The sequence below is a fragment of the Ips typographus genome, linkage group LG1 (assembly GCF_016097725.1).
Source record: "Ips typographus isolate SLU linkage group LG1, UJ_Ityp_2.0, whole genome shotgun sequence".
Lineage (NCBI taxonomy): Eukaryota > Metazoa > Arthropoda > Insecta > Coleoptera > Curculionidae > Ips > Ips typographus.
The window spans coordinates 29,955,839-29,976,307 of record NC_138422.1 but is presented as its reverse complement, the minus strand read 5'-3'; the positions used below and the strand labels follow the sequence as shown (position 1 = coordinate 29,976,307).

Genomic DNA, 20,469 nt, shown 5'->3' with positions numbered 1-20,469 from the left:
GACCGATGAAAATTATACAGATTTCGAAAAAAAAAGCATTTATTGCATGCAGAACATGTGAGATTCTTAGAATGTTTTTTTTTTCAAAACAATATAGTTTTCTCATTTTCATTTATAATTGCTTAATGAAAGATACATATTGTGAGGTTTAAAGGAGGAATTTGTCAATACGGCAACGTCCAAACAGGTGATTAAAAATATGGATAGCCTAGCTTGTAATAAACGACGTGCGTAAATTTCAATATGGCGGAGCACTTGATGACGTAACCGCCACGGGAAAAAAAATGAACCATACATAGCACCATCTACATAATAGGTATTTTAATGGGTTCTATACTGTTAATCTGAAAAGTTTAATCTTAATTAACCTAACCTAACTTGAAAAAAGTATTTACCAGTTATCTAACATCAATAAAAATACCCATATTTTATCTATAACCCAATGTTTAAACTAGCTTGAATTATCAGACTGATAAAAGTGACTAAGTGATAAAGATAAACACCTCAAGTGTAACTAGGACTTCAGTACGCCTGTCAACCAAGGCAAGGTGTAAATGATTGGTATAAGGTGTATTAAACAAAATCATTAGTAGTGTTTCTAATAGTTCAACATGAAAGTTTTGAAAGTTGTTTTGGTGAGTGGATTTAGTGTGAATTTCTTCAAAAGTAAAAACACTGAAAATTTGAAAACAGTTCTCACTTATGTTCTAACTAATTGGAGATTCGAATGTGACACTTAGTAGCAAAATATTTACAGTCAAAACAAAAAAATTGGGTGTGTCGATTTAAGTCAAGACTATCAGGCTGTAATATGCACAAGACAACTTAAGCTAAGTTGACAGATTAAATGCACAATGGTACAGTCTAAACGAACATAAGTCAACTAGTCCTAGTTCTTAAAACGTCTGATGCCTAGCAGTTTCAGAATAATACAATTGAGTTTCATGTTACTTCTTCAAAATTTCTTACAATTAGTTTCCTATCACATTATTACCCCATCCTGTATACAGGTGTGGTAAATCCAACAGCGACCATAGGAAAACCGTGTAACGGACAGAGAAACGTAGGTAATTGCATGCGCGGGAGAAAGACAGAAAACGAAAAAAATATCAAGTAGGCCATATTTTTAGCACGCTGTTGCCAAACGCCGTAAGTAAGTTTGCCGAGGGTATTGAATACTTACGGCGTTTGGCAACAGCGCGCTAAAAATATGGCCTACTTGATATTTTTTTCGTTTTCTGTCTTTCTCCCGCGCATGCAATTATCTACGTTTCTCTGTCCGTTACACGGTTTTCCTATGGTCGCTTTTGGATTTACCATACCTGTATTGTGGAGAACCACCTGTGTGTTTTTACCCATTCTAGTATTAAACTATTCTAAAGTGTATGTGATGTGAATGTTTCTTCTTTAATCCATCAGGAGAGTCATAATTTCTTTTCATTTGGCCACACTGTATCCCACATTAGTCTGAAAATATGAACTTTTGCACTCCTTGGACAAGTTTTAAACTTGTTTTGAAGATTAAAAACTTGACTTATAACTTTTTCAGTTTATGAATTTGGTGTTGTTGGCTTGGCAAGCAGAAGAAACTTTCGAGGAAACAGCAGAAATTTGCGAAAAGTGTAGATGCACTTTGGAAGGGCCGGAGTTTATTTTAGATTGTAAAAACACGAATCTAGAACACATGATAGCTAACTGGCCAGAACACAAAACGCGTCTAATAGCAACTTTCAGGTAAGCACCTACACTAAACTGTTGAAAAATTGAAAGAAAATAAGTTTTGACTTTGAAATGGGATAAGCAATTTTTTACTTAAAAGTTAAAGTAAGTAACGTACTCGAGTTAATCTTTGTGGCGCTATCAGTATGCAGTATCATCCGCGAAGGAAATACATTTAAACTTTTTTAAATCACGCCAGCCACAAGTTTCCTCTTTGATAGCTTACAACACTCAAGTTTAAAGATCAAAACTGCAGACACATTCAAAAGCTTTAGTAAAATTACAAAGAACAGTTGAACCAACTTCCACCAGACCTCCAAACATACTGTTTCTACCAGAAAAAGTTGCTTTTCCTCTTCACATCAACTTTTTGTATTCGATTCGAAGAAAAATGCTTAACCCTCTTTAAAGTCTTCAGCATAGAAATCACTCAAATAAATAAATTGAGCAACCAAATTTTCAGCTATAACAATATATCCCATTTGGAAATGTTACCAAGCAGCCCCTTGGTTAGAAAAGTGATAATTTCACACTGTGGCATTAAAACAATTGACAGTGGAACGTTTGAGGCTACAAAATTTGTGTCTTTTATAGATTTGAGCTATAATTTACTAACCAGTAAGTACTTATAAAAATTACACTGACACAAATAAGAACATTGTTGTTGCAGCTGAAGAAATTAGTCCAGACAAATTCAAAGGGCCATACAATAACACCACTTACGAACCACTTCTATTAGAAGACCTCAATTTGGCTTATAATCACATTCACAGTCTGCCTCACAACATTTTTGAACATGTCAGCACTTTGAAACAATTAAATTTGGAGGGAAACCATTTTAGAGTGCTAGACTCTCCAACCCAACTAGCGCTATCCAGCGTGAAAGAATTAGAAGTTGCAGTTTTAATTAAAATCTTTTTTTGATATAATTTAAAACCTGTTTCAGGTTCTGAATTTAGCCGGCAATGAATTGACTGAACTGGTGGGAGATGCCATAAGAAATCTGCAAAAATTGCGAATACTAAATTTGTCAAAAAACAAGTTAGACTTTGTCCCGAATACTTTGAACCTGCTGAGTAACTCTCTTGAAACAGTATATCTGGATTTTAACCCAATTTATATGATTACGGATGAATCGTTTTTGGGTAAGTGTCTAGAATTAGAACTGGTGGTCTAAAGAAAGATGGAGATGCCAAAACAGTTGGTCACGTGACCATTTAAATAGGTCTAAAGCTGGGTTTTCATTTATCCGGAATTATAACGGAGCTTTACAGGCGATTTTGTCCTTGACTGTCTTTTCAAACTGTGTTTCTAGCAGTTCAAATTTTGACACTGTTTTTCTAACTGACTATACTCGATTTTTAGTGTTTTTTTAGACTACTGGATAGGAAATTTAATGAGGATTCCAAAAATGTGCTTAAAACTGTCATTTTCACACTACAAGTGGGTTTTACAGGCGATTTTGTCCTTGACTGTCCTTTCAAACTGTGTTTCTAGCAGTTCAAATTTTGACACTGTTTTTCTAACTGACTATACTCGATTTTTAGTGTTTTTTTAGACTACTGGATAGGAAATTTAATGAGGATTCCAAAAATGTGCTTAAAACTGTCATTTTCACACTACAAGTGGGTTTTACAGGCGATTTTGTCCTTGACTGTCCTTTCAAACTGTGTTTCTAGCAGTTCAAATTTTGACACTGTTTTTCTAACTGACTATACTCGATTTTTTACTGTTTTTTTAGACTATTGGATAGGAAATTTAATTAGGATTCCAAAAATGTGCTTAAAACTGTCATTTTCTCACTCTACGTGAGTTTAACAGACGATTTTGTCGCTGACTGTGTTTTCAAACTTTGGCAGCACTTTTCTCCCTGACTGTACCGAATTTAGTGATATTTTTTTAGGCTATTGGATAGGAAATTTAATGAGGATTCCAAAAATGTGCTTAAAACTGTCATTTTCACACCACAAATGGATTTTACAGGTGATTTTGTCCTTGACTGTCCTTTCAAACTGTGTTTCTAGCAGTTCAAATTTTGACACTGTTTTTCTAACTGACTATACTCGATTTTTTAGTGTTTTTTTAGACTATTGGATAGGAAATTTAATTAGGATTCCAAAAATGTGCTTAAAACTGTCATTTTCTCACTCCACGTGAGTTTAACAGACGATTTTGTCGCTGACTGTGTTTTCAAACTTTGGCAGCACTTTTCTCCCTGACTGTACCGAATTTAGTGATATTTTTTTAGGCTATTGGATAGGAAATTTAATGAGGATTCCAAAAATGTGCTTAAAACTGTCATTTTCACACCACAAATGGGTTTTACAGGCGATTTTTTCCTTGACTGTCTTTTCAAACTGTGTTTCTGTTAGTTCAAACTTTGACACTGTTTTTCTCTCTGACTGTACTCAATTTGGTAGTGTTTTTTTAGGTTAGTAGATACGAAATTTAATGAGAATTCCAAAAATGTGCTTAAAACTGTCATTTTCACACTACAAGTGGGTTTTACAGGCGATTTTGTCCTTGACTGTCTTTTCAAACTGTGTTTCTAGCAGTTCAAATTTTGACACTGTTTTTCTCTCTGACTGTACTCAATTTGGTAGTGTTTTTTTAGGTTAGTAGATAGGAAATTTAATGAGGATTCCAAAAATGTGCTTAAAACTGTCATTTTCACATTACAAGTGGGTTTTACAGGCGATTTTGTCCTTGACTGTCTTTTCAAACTGTGTTTCTAGCAGTTCAAATTTTGACACTGTTTTTCTAACTGACTATACTCGATTTTTAGTGTTTTTTTAGACTACTGGATAGGAAATTTAATGAGGATTCCAAAAATGTGCTTAAAACTGTCATTTTCACACTACAAGTGGGTTTTACAGGCGATTTTGTCCTTGACTGTCCTTTCAAACTGTGTTTCTAGCAGTTCAAATTTTGACACTGTTTTTCTAACTGACTATACTCGATTTTTAGTGTTTTTTTAGACTACTGGATAGGAAATTTAATTAGGATTCCAAAAATGTGCTTAAAACTGTCATTTTCTCACTCTACGTGAGTTTAACAGACGATTTTGTCGCTGACTGTGTTTTCAAACTTTGGCAGCACTTTTCTCCCTGACTGTACCGAATTTAGTGATATTTTTTTAGGCTATTGGATAGGAAATTTAATGAGGATTCCAAAAATGTGCTTAAAACTGTCATTTTCACACCACAAATGGATTTTACAGGTGATTTTGTCCTTGACTGTCCTTTCAAACTGTGTTTCTAGCAGTTCAAATTTTGACACTGTTTTTCTAACTGACTATACTCGATTTTTTAGTGTTTTTTTAGACTATTGGATAGGAAATTTAATTAGGATTCCAAAAATGTGCTTAAAACTGTCATTTTCTCACTCCACGTGAGTTTAACAGACGATTTTGTCGCTGACTGTGTTTTCAAACTTTGGCAGCACTTTTCTCCCTGACTGTACCGAATTTAGTGATATTTTTTTAGGCTATTGGATAGGAAATTTAATGAGGATTCCAAAAATGTGCTTAAAACTGTCATTTTCACACCACAAATGGGTTTTACAGGCGATTTTTTCCTTGACTGTCTTTTCAAACTGTGTTTCTGTTAGTTCAAACTTTGACACTGTTTTTCTCTCTGACTGTACTCAATTTGGTAGTGTTTTTTTAGGTTAGTAGATACGAAATTTAATGAGAATTCCAAAAATGTGCTTAAAACTGTCATTTTCACACTACAAGTGGGTTTTACAGGCGATTTTGTCCTTGACTGTCCTTTCAAACTGTGTTTCTAGCAGTTCAAATTTTGACACTGTTTTTCTAACTGACTATACTCGATTTTTTAGTGTTTTTTTAGACTATTGGATAGGAAATTTAATGAGGATTCCAAAAATGTGCTTAAAACTGTCATTTTCACACCACAAATGGGTTTTACAGGCGATTTTGTCCTTGACTGTCTTTTCAAACTGTGTTTCTGTTAGTTCAAACTTTGACACTGTTTTTCTCTCTGACTGTACTCAATTTGGTAGTGTTTTTTTAGGTTAGTAGATAGGAAATTTAATGAGGATTCCAAAAATGTGCTTAAAACTGTCATTTTCACATTACAAGTGGGTTTTACAGGCGATTTTGTCCTTGACTGTCTTTTCAAACTGTGTTTCTAGCAGTTCAAATTTTGACACTGTTTTTCTAACTGACTATACTCGATTTTTTACTGTTTTTTTAGACTATTGGATAGGAAATTTAATGAGGATTCCAAAAATGTGCTTAAAACTGTCATTTTCACACCACAAATGGGTTTTACAGGCGATTTTGTCCTTGACTGTCTTTTCAAACTGTGTTTCTGCCAGTTCAAACTTTGACACCACTTTTCTCCCTGCAGTTTTTAAAAAATGCAGTTTGGTGCACCCTTGCCGTGTTAACTGCTTAATCCCTGAGAGCAAAAATACCGAAATACAATCTTGTAGAGGATAAAATTCCTATAACTCATCATTATCTACATTTTTTTGTAGTTTCTGAAATAACGGAGCTATCCTCAGTCAAAATGAAATTTTAAAAAATCAGTTTGGTGCACCCTGTCACTTCTTGTCCTGTTAACTGCTTAAGGAGAGAAAAAATCCTGAGAGCAATACACTTTAATACACTAGTAGAGGATGAAATTTCCTACAACTTTTATTATTTACACTATTTTGTAGCTTCTCAAATAACGGAGCTACCCTCAGACGAAATGGAGTTAGAGTAATTTTTGTCCGGCAACTCTAGTAACTGATCCATTTTGTTACTCGATCTCGACAATTTTTGTTCTGAAAAGTACCTCACTAAATTTTGTCGTTTTCGAAATACTTACTATTAAACATAAACAATTTCAATATTTGGAAAGGTTGATGTTAGAACAAAATCGTTAGGATGTTCATATTTTACTTTTCTGGAATCTTTTGATCGAGTTTGTTTAGATTCAATTTTGATTAGTAAAAAATATTTTGTCAGGTCCAGTTCATTATTATTACTCAGCACAGTCTGTGCGTTTTTTATTTGATCCAAAAAGTCGATTGACACACCGTGACAACAGATGGTTGAAGAGATTTGTCTTTATCTCTAAAATCCCCAAAACTTCCAATTGCAATATGGAATACGGTATTACAGTAGAAATTTTTCTTTTTAGGTGTTAAAGGTATCCGAACCTTGTCACTCACCAACTTGGCAATACTTCGGTATGTGGGCCCCAACGTTTTTTCACCTTTACAGAACCTGTCTGTTCTTTATTTATCGGACAATCAAAACCTGACTTCTATAGACCGAGATGCCTTTGGTCTAGATCAATTGTTGGAAGAGGTACAATTAGTTACTGATAAGATGTAAAGTGGTTAGCTGAAATTTAAGTACAGAGTGTCCGAAATTCGATTAGAGGCATATTAGGTTGGCGAATGTAAAAAATTGGTTAAAAGTTCAAAAATTGTTTTTATTTTTATTACTGGCAAGAGTAGACCGAGGAGTAGACAGACATATATTTTCTACTTGAGACATCCTGTACATAGTGTGTAAATAATCATTGGGTGTATAGTAATATTTCTTTTAGATAGCAACCCATTTGATCAAAAAACGATGCTGAATGTGAAATCCAAACACTATACAGAGCGGCGAATTTGGGACACATTATACTTTTTATACAAATTTATATTTTATATTTATACAGGGTGGTCCAGTTTTAAGTGTCAATAATTCACCATTTGATAGCTAATCAAAAAATAAGTCGACTTGCATTATGTCATTTTTCTGAAAAACGTTTCCTAAGGAAGATACAGTCCTCCAAATTTCAATTTAAAAAATCGTTTTGTAGTTTAAAACTGAACATTCAAGACTTGTGAAAGTCCAAATTTGTACTGAATAGTCTAAAAACTTTTTTACTACTAGGTGTGGTCTTATGATTCGCTTTCTCAGACTGCCATCCTGATTGAGTGTCTGAAACTGGCATTCAAGAAGTAAAAAAAGTCCGGAAATCAAGACAAAGATTGTTCGTACAGTGCATGAAACTGAAACTCATTTTTTACTAGTAAAAATAATATAAAAGTTGACTTTTAATGCTAGAACTGACTTTACTAGGACTAAAGAGAGTCCAAAAGTATATTTTCAAGACTTTAATTGGTGTACAACTGAATTTTCTGGACTGGACAACAATTCTAGAAATAAATTAAATTTTCGGACTATTTTATTTCTAAAAATTAGTTCTCAAGACTATTATTGTAGCATTTGGTACCAACATTTTTTACTTTTATTACTGAAGAAACTTGACTTTTGGAAAGAGTCTTAAACTCGATTTTTCAGCCTTAAAAAGCATTAAAAACAGTCTGAATTTCTTAGAAATGCTACAATTTATTGCACCTATGAGTGTAGAAGTCTATTTAATAGTGAAGAAGCTTGAAATAACATTTTCAAGACTATGGCCAGTGGACACACTGGCTTTTAGGCCTGATAAGTCAAAAACTTTGTAAAGATAGTCTTGAAACTCGGTTTGAGGCACTGAAAACAGTCTAGTTTATTAAGAAATGCCCGAATTTTTAACACTGTGGTGTCTAGAAGTCGATTTAATAGTGACAAAGCTTCGAATGCCATTTTAAGTCTATGAAGAATGTAAAAATTGTTTTTTAAGTTTGCTATGTCAATAACTTGGTGAAGATAGTCTTGAAACTCGAGTTTCCAAGCTGAAAACAGTTTTGAAGCACTAAAAATAGTCCAGAATTCGAAGAAAATGAAAATCAAAGTAAAAAGCACGAAAAGTTCGTTTTCAAGACAATTTTCATGAATTTAATGTCAATGTCCTGCGTCTAAGACTATTTTCAAGACTAAAATATTGAAATTTGTCTTCAAATTATGAAAACTTACTTCAAATGCAAATTTTAAACTTCTGATGTCACTTTTCATTAGTTCAGTCACATTTTGGGGTTCAAGTCAATTTTTAAGGTTTAAATGTATGAATTTGTAGTAACAAATTCTTGAAAAAGTAGTTTTTATGTCTACAAGTCAATTTTTAGTATTAAAGTCACTCGATTTGCATGAAAACTGGTTACAAACACAATTTTTAAGCTTCTGAAATTTTTCAGAGTCAATTTTCAAAATTAAAGTATTTTAGTTTGTCTGGAAACTATGAAAACTGGCTACAATAATATTTTTTAAACTTCTTAAGTGAATTTTCCGTTGGGTTAGGTTAATAAAGTGCTTGTTCCAAATTTGATCAATATTGCTCCAACGGTCTGACAGTTATGACAAAAAAAAAACGATTTTTTCAACAGAAATTTGAAGGACTGTATTTTCCTTAGGAAGCACTTTTCAGGAAAATGACATAATGAATGTCAACTTATTTTTTAATTGGCTATGGATTGGTGAATTATTGACATTTAAAACTGGACCACCCTGTATACAAGGTTTTTTATTGTTTTCCTGTATAACTACTCTAACCTAATAAACAATATTGTATTTATTTCAGCTTTACATAAATGATAACTCACTTCAAGATCTACATTACAATCTGACTCGCTGGACCTCACTCAAGTCATTCAAAATGAATGGTAACGATTTGTATTGCGATTGCAACTTATACCAAATTGCACAAGACTTAACTGAGCAAATCAAAGCCAATAAAGATGGTCCTGTCTGTTTAAATCCCATCAGTGATATCAGCATGATGGTGTATAATTTGACAGAAGAATCATGTTACTATAAGGTAAAAAAGTGATGATGTTTAAAACCTTAAATTTTACCATTCCCTCATTTACTCTAATTTAATAACCAGATTTTTATAATTTTCCAAACAAAAATCTCATGATTTTTACTATTTGCTCTAAACTAAGTTTTCTATTGGTTCTAAACCAACTTTAATGTTTTTTGACATTTTGTTCACTAACCTACCCTAAATTGTATGTTTTTTTTAACACGTCGACTTTAAAACATACAGGTGTGGTAAATCCAAAACAGACCATAGGAAAACCGTGTAACTGACAGAGAAACGTAGATAATTGCATGCGCGGGGGAAAGACAGAAAACGAAAAAAATATCAAGTAGGCCATATTTTTAGCGCGCGGCAACAGCGCCACATTTTCCTATGGTCGGTTTTGGATTTACCACACCTGTATAATAAGCAATAATTTTGCCAAAATAGCTACAAAACTGCATTCAGTATTGTCAGCACTATTTTCTGATTTTGGTTTGATGCAAATTAGTAAAACATTATCTTAACATTTTGTAACATTTTCAGAGACAAGTCTTCCGGCTATCTCACGTGATTGAACACCATTTCCGTGCGATAAAGTTCGTTTTTACCATTCTCTTGGGGGTGGCAGTCTTAACCACATTCGGGGCAGTGTTAATTGCATTTCTGAGATACCGAAGACAGAGGATGAACCGAAACTATCCGTTTGTGGCGCAGGTGACATACAATCCGCTAAGAAACTCGAGCGTAAATTGAGCTGCTCCCAAGCTTTGAGCAAGGTAAAGTGTCAGTAGAAATTCAAACTTTGTTCCTGAGCATTCATGAACTAGAAATGGAACTGTAATAGTGTCTTCTTCTTTAGAAAACAGCAATTTTAATATTACTTTTGTATTATATTATTATTTGATACTTGTAGAATGTTTTTAGTTAAGTGGCTTATTTAGTTATTTAAACTAAAATAAACCATATAAACAATTAATTGATTCCAAGTTTTCCATACTAACAGTCGGTTTGTCAATCAAAAACAAACAAGTAAATTGTTGTTTATTATTTACAAAAAGGAATATCAACAATAATTACCTCTTCGGTGCCTTGGAGCTGATTCGTGTAGAGTATAAAGTTAGTTAATACTTCCTCACTTTTGGTCGATGTCGCTTTAAACTTGGAGAAGGACTCCAGTTTTTCAGAGCATCGTAGGCATATGATTTTCGGCAGTGGATCGTCTTCTTTAGCCTAAAAAAAAAATAATCAATAAACAAAAACATTTCTCTTAGATGTCAAATCAAGTAATAATATATTTGATAACAGTATTGAAAATCGTTGTTGATATACCGGCTTGAATACTTTTCGAAATAATAATTTTTTTAAATATCCAAGAAATGCTGAGAATTTTCTAAAAGTTTGAAATTTAATATTATTTTTTTGTATGTAATTACTATTAAGAATAATATAACAAATTAAAACTATGCGATATCCTAAAAACTGGAAAACCGAGGGGTAAACCGCCGATAATTTTTTGTACACCAAAATGCCTTTTGGCATACAAAATACCTTGAAATGCCTTTAAAATACCTCCCAACGCTTCTATTATTGCTCAAAATGCCTCATAGTGATATATTGCCTTAAAACTGTCTAAAATGCCTCAAATTGCCTTGAAATACCTTTAAATTATTTATATTTAATAAAAATTACTTCCTCAGGTTATGTGATTGCCTTTCTAAATTTTGAAGATCTAAAAGTTTAAAATTGATTTTTTTTTTAAAGTCACGTGACAGTTTTTAGGTTAAGTTAAAAATGACAACGTAAAGTTTTTCCCAATTTTTGACACTTGATTTGACGTTGTGCAGTCAGGTGACTGTTTTTCCAAATTCTGACAAACAAAAAACATTTTTTGAACGGTTGTCTGAATTTATGGGTTATATTTTTGACGTTTGAACGAATCTTCTAACTGTCATAGTAACGAAGTTAGCAGTTAGTAACCAAGTTAGAACTACGTCACGTGACTTGAAAATTCAATTTTTGAGCTTGCAACACTGCAAAGGCCAATTGACGTTGTCAAAAAAATTCACGTAATCTTCCAAACGCAGTTTAAACTTTGAAAAATTTGTAAATTAAATTTGTAAAAAATTACATTATTATTATTATTTACACAATTATTATTGACAGTTGTAAAAAATTAAATTGAAAAATACACGTCACGTGACGTTGATAATCCAATTCTGTATGTTCTTGCAACACTGTAAAGGCCAGTGAACATCTGTCAAAATTAGTCATGTGACCTTTAAAATGTGGTTTAAAATTTTAAAAAAATGTAAAAGCTGAAATTGCAAGATACACATCACGTGACTTGATTATGTAATTTTAGAGCTTGCAAAACTGTAAAAGCCAGTTGACACCTGTCCAAAACAGTCACGTGACTTTAAAATGTAATTTAAAAGTTGATCATTTAGTAAATTAAATTTAGACAGTTTTAAAAGCTGAAATTGTAAAATACACTGTACGTGACGTTAATAAATAATAACATTTTGAGCTTGCAACACTGTAAAAGCCAGTTGAGACCTGTCAAAAACAGTCACGTGACCTTCAAAACGCAGTTTAAACTTTGGAAAATTGATAAATTAAATTTAGACAGTTGTGCAAACTTAAATTGCAAAATACACGTCACGTGACTTTGATAATTCAATTGTTAAGCTTGCAACACTGCTAAGGCCAGTTGACATTGTCAAAAACGGTCACGTGACCTTCAGAACGCAGTTTAAACTTTGGAAAATTGATAAATTAAATTTAGACAGTTGTGCAAACTTAATTGCAAAATACACGTCACGTGACTTTGATAATTCAATTGTTAAGCTTGCAACACTGCTAAGGTCAGTTGACATTGTCAAAAACGGTCACGTGACCTTCAGAACGCAGTTTAAACTTTGGAAAATTGATAAATTAAATTTAGACAGTTGTACAAACTTAAAATGCAAAATACACATCACATGACTTGAATAATTTAATTATTGAGCTTGCAACACTGCTAAGGCCAGTTGACATTGTCAAAAACAATGACGTGACCATCAGAACGCAGTTTATATTTTCGAAAATTGATAAATTAAATCTAGACAGTTGTACAAACTTAAATTGCAAAATACAGGTCACGTGACTTTGATAATTCAATTTTTGAGCTTGCAACGATGTAAAAGCCAGTTGACATTGTCAAAAACAGTCACGTGACCTTTAAAACGCTGTTTAAACTTTGGAAAATTGATAAATTAAATTTAGATAGTTGTACAAACTTAAATTGCTAAATACACGTCACGTGACTTTGATAATTCAATTTTTGAGCCTGCAACACTGTAAAGGCTAGTTGACATTGTCAAAACCAGTCACGTGACGTTCAAAACGCAGTGTAAACTTTGGAAAATTGACAAATAAAATTTAGACAGTTGTAAAAACTTAAATTGCAAAATACACGTCACGTGACTTTGATAATTCAATTGTTGAGCATGCAACACAGTAAAAGCCAGTTGAGACCTGTCAAAAACAGTCACGTGATCTTAAAAATGTAGTTTAAACTTTGGAAAATCAATAAATTAAATTTAGACAGTTGTACAAACTTAAATTGCAAAATACAGGTCACGTGACTTTGATAATTCAATTTTGAGCTTGCAGCGATGTAAACGCTAGTTGACGTTGTCAAAAACAGTCACGTGACCTTAAAAAAAAAAAAAGTAGTTTTGAAAAATTGGTAAATTATTATGATAATTTATAATGACAATTGTTTCAACTCAATATAATGTAACAAAAATTTTCCCATAGTAATTACATGTGCTTATGCTGCTCTGTTCGATTTTCAGTCAATTTAGTTACTTTGATACACGGTATTGAAAATACCACAAAACATTTTGAAATATCCAGATAATTCTTCAAAATACTCTTAAAATGCCTCATAATACCTCGAGTGTGTACACCAAAATACTTCGGCGATCTACCCCTCGTGAAAAACAGAATTTGTTGTATTCTTTGTGTAGAATATTGTTAATTACAGGAAATAATTTTTGCCCTTAATACACTGGCCAAAATCTACATTTAATCCAATGACGGTGGTATAAAAGACAGGCTTTAGACAAAATCAATCATAAAACAAATTGAGAAATAAAAATCAAACTTACTTTACTAGACTACGTTTACTTCGCTTTTTTTCAAACTAAAATTAATCAATTACAACCTTGGATTGAAACATAAAATGGAAATTAAGCTCCTGATCGCATGTTTATCTTTTTACTGCGGTATAACTTGGCACACTTCAATTAATTCATCTCCAGAGTACTACCGGTACTGTGGGTATAAATTACAGTTTTAAACAATACCTTCTTCTATAAACTATGAAGTATCTAAAAAAATTTGAGGGTTTTAAATGTACTAATAAAGTTTAAAAATTTACCACAAATTTTCCTCATTAATCTTAGAAATTACAGGGTTTCAACCAAGTGACCACCAAAACTAAGTTTTTGAACTGAAATTTTGGAAATTCACCACAAATTCTGTTTTTATGTTAGAAGCTTAAAAAAGTGTCTAAGAATTTTTAAAAGGGTTTTTGAGGTTGTTCCTTTAATTGACAGTTAAATAACTGCTGGGTTGAACTTGAAAATCAAACAAGTGGATGTTCGCAAAAAGGAAAGGCCATCTTTAAAAACGTATTTGCGGTACCATTATACTGTGTTAGGTACCTACTAATAAGCTGCTCCATTCGATTTCGAGTGTGTACATTACCTAACTACCGCGGAGTGATTGCAACTTTTCAGAATCTAGTGCGTGGGAACCAAATCTAGACTAAGACCTATCTTGAGTAGTGCAATAGTGAGAAATTAACTGTACAACTAATTACATACGTATAATTTAATCATAATTATTGTTAATATTCAATAGGATTTAGAAAAGTAAAAGATTTCGTTGGGGAACACGAATACTGTGCCACAGGATCATTTCGAATTAAATTGTGATATATGATCTAACTTGCTGACAACACAATGAGTCATTTTCATGCAAAACGATTGATTACACTTACAAGAGTACTAAGTCAGATATGGAATCGTCTCATTAAAATGCAGAAAGTACAGCCTTCGACTCTGTTACTAGTTGAGACTTAACACACAAGAAAGACACTACGAAATTTTTGATTCAATTTAGGTGTTCCAATTCCAGTCGTTTTAATGGTCAAACATTCTGGGTTCCCAAAGAGTTAAAAATAAATATATACGTAACGTTTTATAATGATAAGTAAACGAGATAAACCCGGTCCTGTAATATGTGCAATCATCTCTAAGCTTGCGTATTTTTAGTGAATTACATATTCGTTTCTGGGCATGTAACAGAATAGGAGCCACCCGTTTTAAGACTTGTAGCTACAAGATATAAGAGATTAATTTGATCGAAAAGTTTATTAACCTAAAAAAGAAAATGCAATTTTTAAAACTGGTTCACAGGACAAAATTAAATAAAAAAACCGCCTCAACTAGCTAATTTTAATAACAAATTAGCACTTAGATAAATTAGGTGAATAATTGTAATCAGCTGCTTTTATTTTATGTACACCTGACATGGTAGAACACTGCCAACTAACAGCATACAGAGTGATACAAAAATACTCTGACAAACCGCAAAAGGTGCTTGTATTTATTAAAAATCAAAAGTTATAATAACCTAAACTCGCCTCTCTAGCTCTTCGTGTTACCGAGATACTGTATCTGTGTCAAAAAGTAGTGGAAGTGGTTATTTTACCTAATATAAGGTCTTTTGGTATAACTATACAGCAAAAATTTGCCAAAAATGGCACTTTTGACCAAAAAAATTTCGAAAAGTTGTAACATTTTTATTTAAACTTCTATCAATTTCCGATTTGATTGAACTGGAAGAACATTATGTGACAAATCCTATATAAGAAGCTATCCAGAAAATAAAAATTTAAAAATTACACATAAGAATCCTATGATAGAGGTAATTTGACAGTTGGTTAAATTATTGTTCTGTTAAATTACGTCATCGTAATCACTGTACTCTCTCAGTACAGCCCAGGATCAAGGAGTGTCATGCCTGCAGTTTAAAATAGTAGTTACGTGAAGCAGACAGGTGATACTCCATTGTGTATGATTAGGGCAGTCACATGATAATTGTCGTCTGCATGTCTAAACTTAGTATCAGGGTTTTTTTTGTTTTGTTTTGTTTTTAAAATGGATTGTCCAATGATGCATTGTCCTTTCAATTGTATTAATATATACTTCTCATAGACTATGTTTATATCGTGTAACCTTAATCCGATTATTGAAGCGGATAGAACAATCATAAGTTGAATCTCCTTTTATTTGTATTTAGCTTAGTTTGGATTGGTCAATCCATATAGACAAGCTGATGGAATCAGAGCAGGACAGCAACAAAATAAAAAAAGATACAAAATAGAAATAGAACTCACACTTGACACTGATGACAACATTCCTATTTTGTCGCAGTCAGCTGTTAAACGACCTTTGTCGTTTTCGGGGTTTTTAAATATTGAACAAAAGAATACACCAAAAAAAATTGGTCAAAGTTGTCGCCCTCTAGTGGCCAAACGGTATACCACTAACCAACCAACTTTTGGCTGTCCATCGACATATAAAAGTATATACAAAGTGTTACAAATACGCGTGTTATTTACGGTCTACAGACATGGTGCCCCAGAAACACTTTTTGACTATTTAGGGCTAATTTAACCCTAGAAAATTAGGAAAACACGGTTACATGAGCTACTAGATCTACTACGATGTAACGCATAGAAATTTCTTGAAAAACCGATTTTGCAAATGATAATTTTCGTAAGGATCAAATTTACCTGAAACACCACCACTTTCCAATGGGTTTTGCGTTATGTTGGCCACTTAGTGCAAGCGAAAATCGACTTTAATGTTTTATTTCTACGGTGTCTAAATTTGACACTCACTGTGCTAGGTTTGTGCCAAATATCAGCGTCGTTCCTGACCGATTTAAAGAAAAAAACTCTCAAAGAAGTAAGACATAGAAAACATTATAAATCTAGATCTCCATCTTAAATAGGAGGCCATGAAGACACAAAATTTGACATTTGATCAAAAGCTGTTTCGTGAATCCGCCGTCGGAGGGAACCACTAAATCACGGGACTCCATGATTACAACATTATACGCACGCCACGTGACCTTTGGATCATATCGCGTTTAGATCCGAAAGAAAACGACTAACTTCCTAGTTGTCATTGTTGTTGTCACTATGACATCTATTTTGAATTTAAAATTTGAATAAAGGTTCACTAAAGTGCTAAAAGGGTATTGAAAGTAAAGTTAAAGTTGTATATTTGTGTTGTTCGTGAGTTTTGTGAGTGATATAAGTCAGATTATGAACTAAGAGCAGCAGCAGGTTTCCTAATCCTGAAAAAAACCTCAACCTATGAAAACCTTGTTGGAAATGACCTAGTTTTTCAACTACCACCATGAAAATATTTATCAAGTGCGTATTGTTGTACCTATTACTTTTTTGTTGATAAATAACTTATTACCCATACAGTATAAACTAGCATCACAAATAGTATGTTGTGGTGTTATCTATAGTATTATTGAATTTACATCGGTAAAAGCATTATTGTACGACTTACTCCTTATTTACTATAGTACACACCTTTTTTTTATGAAAACCTGATATTAACAAATAGAAAAACAATAAAACAACACACATTTTATAGTGAAGAAACTTTGACGCCCTCTAGTGGCCAAACGGTGTGATCAATCAATTCATGTGGAGATATTTTTGGAAAGCTCGAAATCTACTGTATCCTTAGTTTTCTATGACATTTTGACGTAACTTGTCAAATAAGGGAGTAAACTATTCTATAGAGTTTTCATTGTTTTATGTAAACCAAATATAACTGGCTTAGCAAAACATATCTAGTGTGCCATGCAAAACGCCCTCTAGATTTATAATGTTTTCTGTGAGTCTAGAAAAATGTTTAGTTAGCTTTGGAGCCCTCTGGCGGCCAAACAAAGCACCCTAACAACACAAATGCCCATATTTGTGTGAAAAGTCTATAGAAAGTGTTGTTTGACAATAAAGACAGTTTTGACTGAATTTGACAGCTACTACTTTAACCGAGTTTAACCTTCAATAACTCGATTATTTTGACAGTTACAGGGTGACCAAATACAAACTTACCTTTTGAACAAAGAATCAGACAAAAGAAGTGACGTCTTGAGCTCTTTTTTTGACCATCCTGTATAATATATTTTATCGTTTTTCTTCACCTACTCTCAGAATAAACCTTGTATAATTAAAACAGGAAATGGGTCTAGAATTTGATGCGGAATCCAAAAATGCAATAATATACAAGGTGTCCCATTAGAATTACTGGGCGTAACAAGGAATTAGTGGACATTATTGGCGGTTGGTTAATCTGTGGTACCTATAGGTATAGGTTATATGTTAGGTTGGAATCAATGTCACATTTGCTCTGCTGGCTCTATGGAGAATGGAAATGAAAATAAATATGGCCCTTATCTGGTTGTTTTTAAATAAAAGCTTCAAAGTCAGTTTGTAGATCCAAATTTGCCTCTGATGGAAGACATTTGACCAAAAATTCCAATAACAAAACAATAATATACCTAAAAGTATTGTAATTGTTTTATAGGATATTTTCCATAAAGACAAATTTCTTGAAAAAAAAAATGATAAGAAAATGGTTACCATTAAGGAACAAACTAAAGTAGTGGGTAGAAAGGTAATCAGACAGAGAACTAGCTGAACTAGCAACACAAAGAATGCATTATCATTTTAGAACCATCTTATCTCCTAACATATCTTGCCAAACTTTCTATTTTCAGTATCTCAGTTCAATTCCAGTCAAGCAAGAGCCAACAAAGGTGATGGGGATTTGAATTGGTCAGACACAGAACCAGGTTATCACCCATATCAGGATTTATTCTGTATCACTAAAATGTTCTAAAAATAATCTATCATGCAACACTATTCCCTGTGATTAGTTTAGTTTATTTAATTCCTCTGCCCCCCCAGTTCCCTTCTCCGCCATTCTGTCATAATCCTAAACACATACAAACAACTGAAATTTTTAGGTTAAGACAAAAACTAAAAACAGAATGGTGACTTATCGCAGGCAGATTACAAAGATGAATCATCTTACCGAAACCGAGAGGCAATAAAGGATTTTCCCTGGGAAGTCCTTGTCCTTATCGAAAATTGATAACGTCGAGCTATTATCGTCCGATAAGCATAATCTGCACAACTGGTAGAACTTTGACGGTACATTGAACATGTTTATAACGAACGAAAAACAAAACAAACACGCTGGACATTTAATCCCCCCGATTCCTATATGTTTTCACAGCCTTCTTTTTATTGTTTTAATACCGTGGACGTTATCGTCTCTACGATTGTTTTGTGATCACTGCACGACGTCGTCCATTTTCACGGGACGGCAATACGGGAAAAATAAGGCACTGATATTTCCATTTCTACGGCGAATTGATTTCATTACCCGACGATTAGAAACAATACACATTTATTAGATGATTGAAAATAGCACATTTCTGTACTGTAAATATGTTTCTTCGTTCTTATCGCGCTTGATCTGCTTGCCGCCAGACGGCGCTGTCGTTCCATAACAAACGGGACTTTGTTTAAGCTCGGTCTTTGCGAGTGGTGGCTAAGTTTAACAAGCCACTGGTCACGCCGTTTAAATTAAATCTATTACCAAATTTTGTTTAATATACAGTGTGTGTCCGTAAAGTGGCGCATAAATTTTACTAAAAATCAGGGATTTGTTTTCTGGGAACACGCTCGGACACGTCAATATTTTTTATTACGATTTTTTTGATAATACATTCATGTATACAGGGTACACACCCAAAAACAAGTTACGACTGTCGACTTTATTTTTTGAAATGGAAAAATTTTTTATTTCATTTTTGGATTCTGCATCGAATTCCAAGTATAACCTAACCTAACCTAACTTAATCTAAATATTAACTTATTTTTGGGTCAACCTGTATACATTAATTTATCATCAAGAAATCAGAAAACAAATCCCCGATTTTTAATAGAATTTATATGCGTGACTTTACGGACACAGTGTATGTTCCTACTTTGATAAAGTATTTATGGCTGATAATGTTAGAATAATATCTTTTGAATGCCTTAAAGCCAAATACATGTCAATATTGGTTTCGTACAAGCAAATTTTGGTAATTTTACTAAACATTTTCCTGGGCAAAATGGAAAGATGTACTTTCTGCTTTTAACATTTTCGGATTTTGTTTTTTATTTTTAAGAAATTTTATTTTCTCTATGAATCTAGGAAAATTTATTTGGATTTTCAAATACCTATTTCATATCATCATATACAGGGTGTCTGGATTTAGTGTGTTTTGACAGGAAACCCCCATCAACGATTTTTCTCAACTTTAAAGGACAGTATTTTAGGATGAGATCTTTTTAAAAATGATAACATACCTGCCAACTTATTTTTTTTTGCCACACTTCTTGCAGATTTATTTTTATAAAATGAAATTCTACAATTTGTGGACGCCCGGATATCCCTCTTTTTTGGGTTTTAAAGCGTAATAACTTGGAAATCTCGTAATTTGGAATCAAAATTTTACAGGAGATCCACTCATCAGCGTATAGAGTGGGAGTGGGAAAATGTACACCATCTCCTAAGTTTGACAGACATTTTTATTTTTTAAACTAATATTTAGAGGACTGTATCTTTCTTAGGACTACCATACACATTCCGTCCCGGCCTCAAGGCTTGGGTCAAGAACAAAATTGCCTGTAAAGCCTACTTGAAGTGAAAAAATAACTGTTTTAAGCACATTTTTGGAATCCACATTAAATTTCCTATCTAACATCATAAAAAATATCTACAAAATCAGGTAAAGTCAGGGAGAAAACTGGTGTAAAAATTTGAACTGCCAAAAACACAGTTTGAAAGGACAGTCAGGGACAAAATCGCCTGTAAAGCCCACTTGCAGTAAGAAAATGACTGTTTTAAGCACA

The 20,469-nt window shown here is 33.0% G+C and overlaps 2 protein-coding genes and 1 long non-coding RNA gene across 6 annotated transcripts in view; 2 read left to right on the top strand and 1 right to left on the bottom strand.

Moving 5' to 3' along the window:
• The window catches only part of LOC145727489 (uncharacterized), a 33,057-nt gene extending 14,002 nt beyond the window's left edge, over positions 1 to 19,055 (bottom strand). For all 3 annotated transcript variants that reach the window (XR_014177892.1, XM_081977074.1, XM_081977086.1), the window contains exons 1-2: positions 18,596 to 19,055; positions 10,494 to 10,646 (exon numbers count right to left, since the gene is read on the bottom strand). Coding sequence is in view for 2 of the 3 variants with exons in the window: in XM_081977074.1 (XP_081833200.1) it covers positions 10,494 to 10,646; positions 18,596 to 18,727 (285 nt within the window). In the remaining variant the exon portion in view is untranslated. The remainder of the gene's footprint in view (positions 1 to 10,493; positions 10,647 to 18,595) is intronic.
• Positions 477 to 10,392, top strand: LOC145727608 (uncharacterized). Of its 2 annotated transcripts, none has more exons than XM_081977295.1 (8): positions 477 to 635; positions 1,550 to 1,734; positions 2,183 to 2,337; positions 2,390 to 2,613; positions 2,666 to 2,864; positions 6,873 to 7,042; positions 9,192 to 9,428; positions 9,960 to 10,392. In XM_081977295.1, exons 1-8 carry the CDS (start codon positions 612 to 614, stop codon positions 10,167 to 10,169), a joined length of 1,404 nt encoding a protein of 467 aa, XP_081833421.1. In that variant the 5' UTR covers positions 477 to 611; the 3' UTR covers positions 10,170 to 10,392. The 2 variants fall into 2 exon arrangements, with proteins under 2 accessions (XP_081833421.1, XP_081833431.1); XM_081977305.1 differs by lacking the exon at positions 477 to 635 and adding an exon at positions 840 to 857.
• LOC145727921 (uncharacterized) lies at positions 17,818 to 18,423 on the top strand. The gene is made up of 2 exons (XR_014177957.1): positions 17,818 to 18,175; positions 18,279 to 18,423. It is a non-coding gene; the product is annotated as an uncharacterized LOC145727921 (long non-coding RNA).
• Positions 19,056 to 20,469: the final 1,414 nt, after the last annotated feature.

Coding starts and splice junctions, on each gene's coding strand:
- LOC145727608 (XM_081977295.1), top strand. CDS start 612: ATGAAAGTTTTGAAAGTTGTTTTG. Junction 636..1,549: donor AAGTTTTGAAAGTTGTTTTG/GTGAGTGGATTT, acceptor TAACTTTTTCAG/TTTATGAATTTGGTGTTGTT. Junction 1,735..2,182: donor CGTCTAATAGCAACTTTCAG/GTAAGCACCTAC, acceptor CCAAATTTTCAG/CTATAACAATATATCCCATT.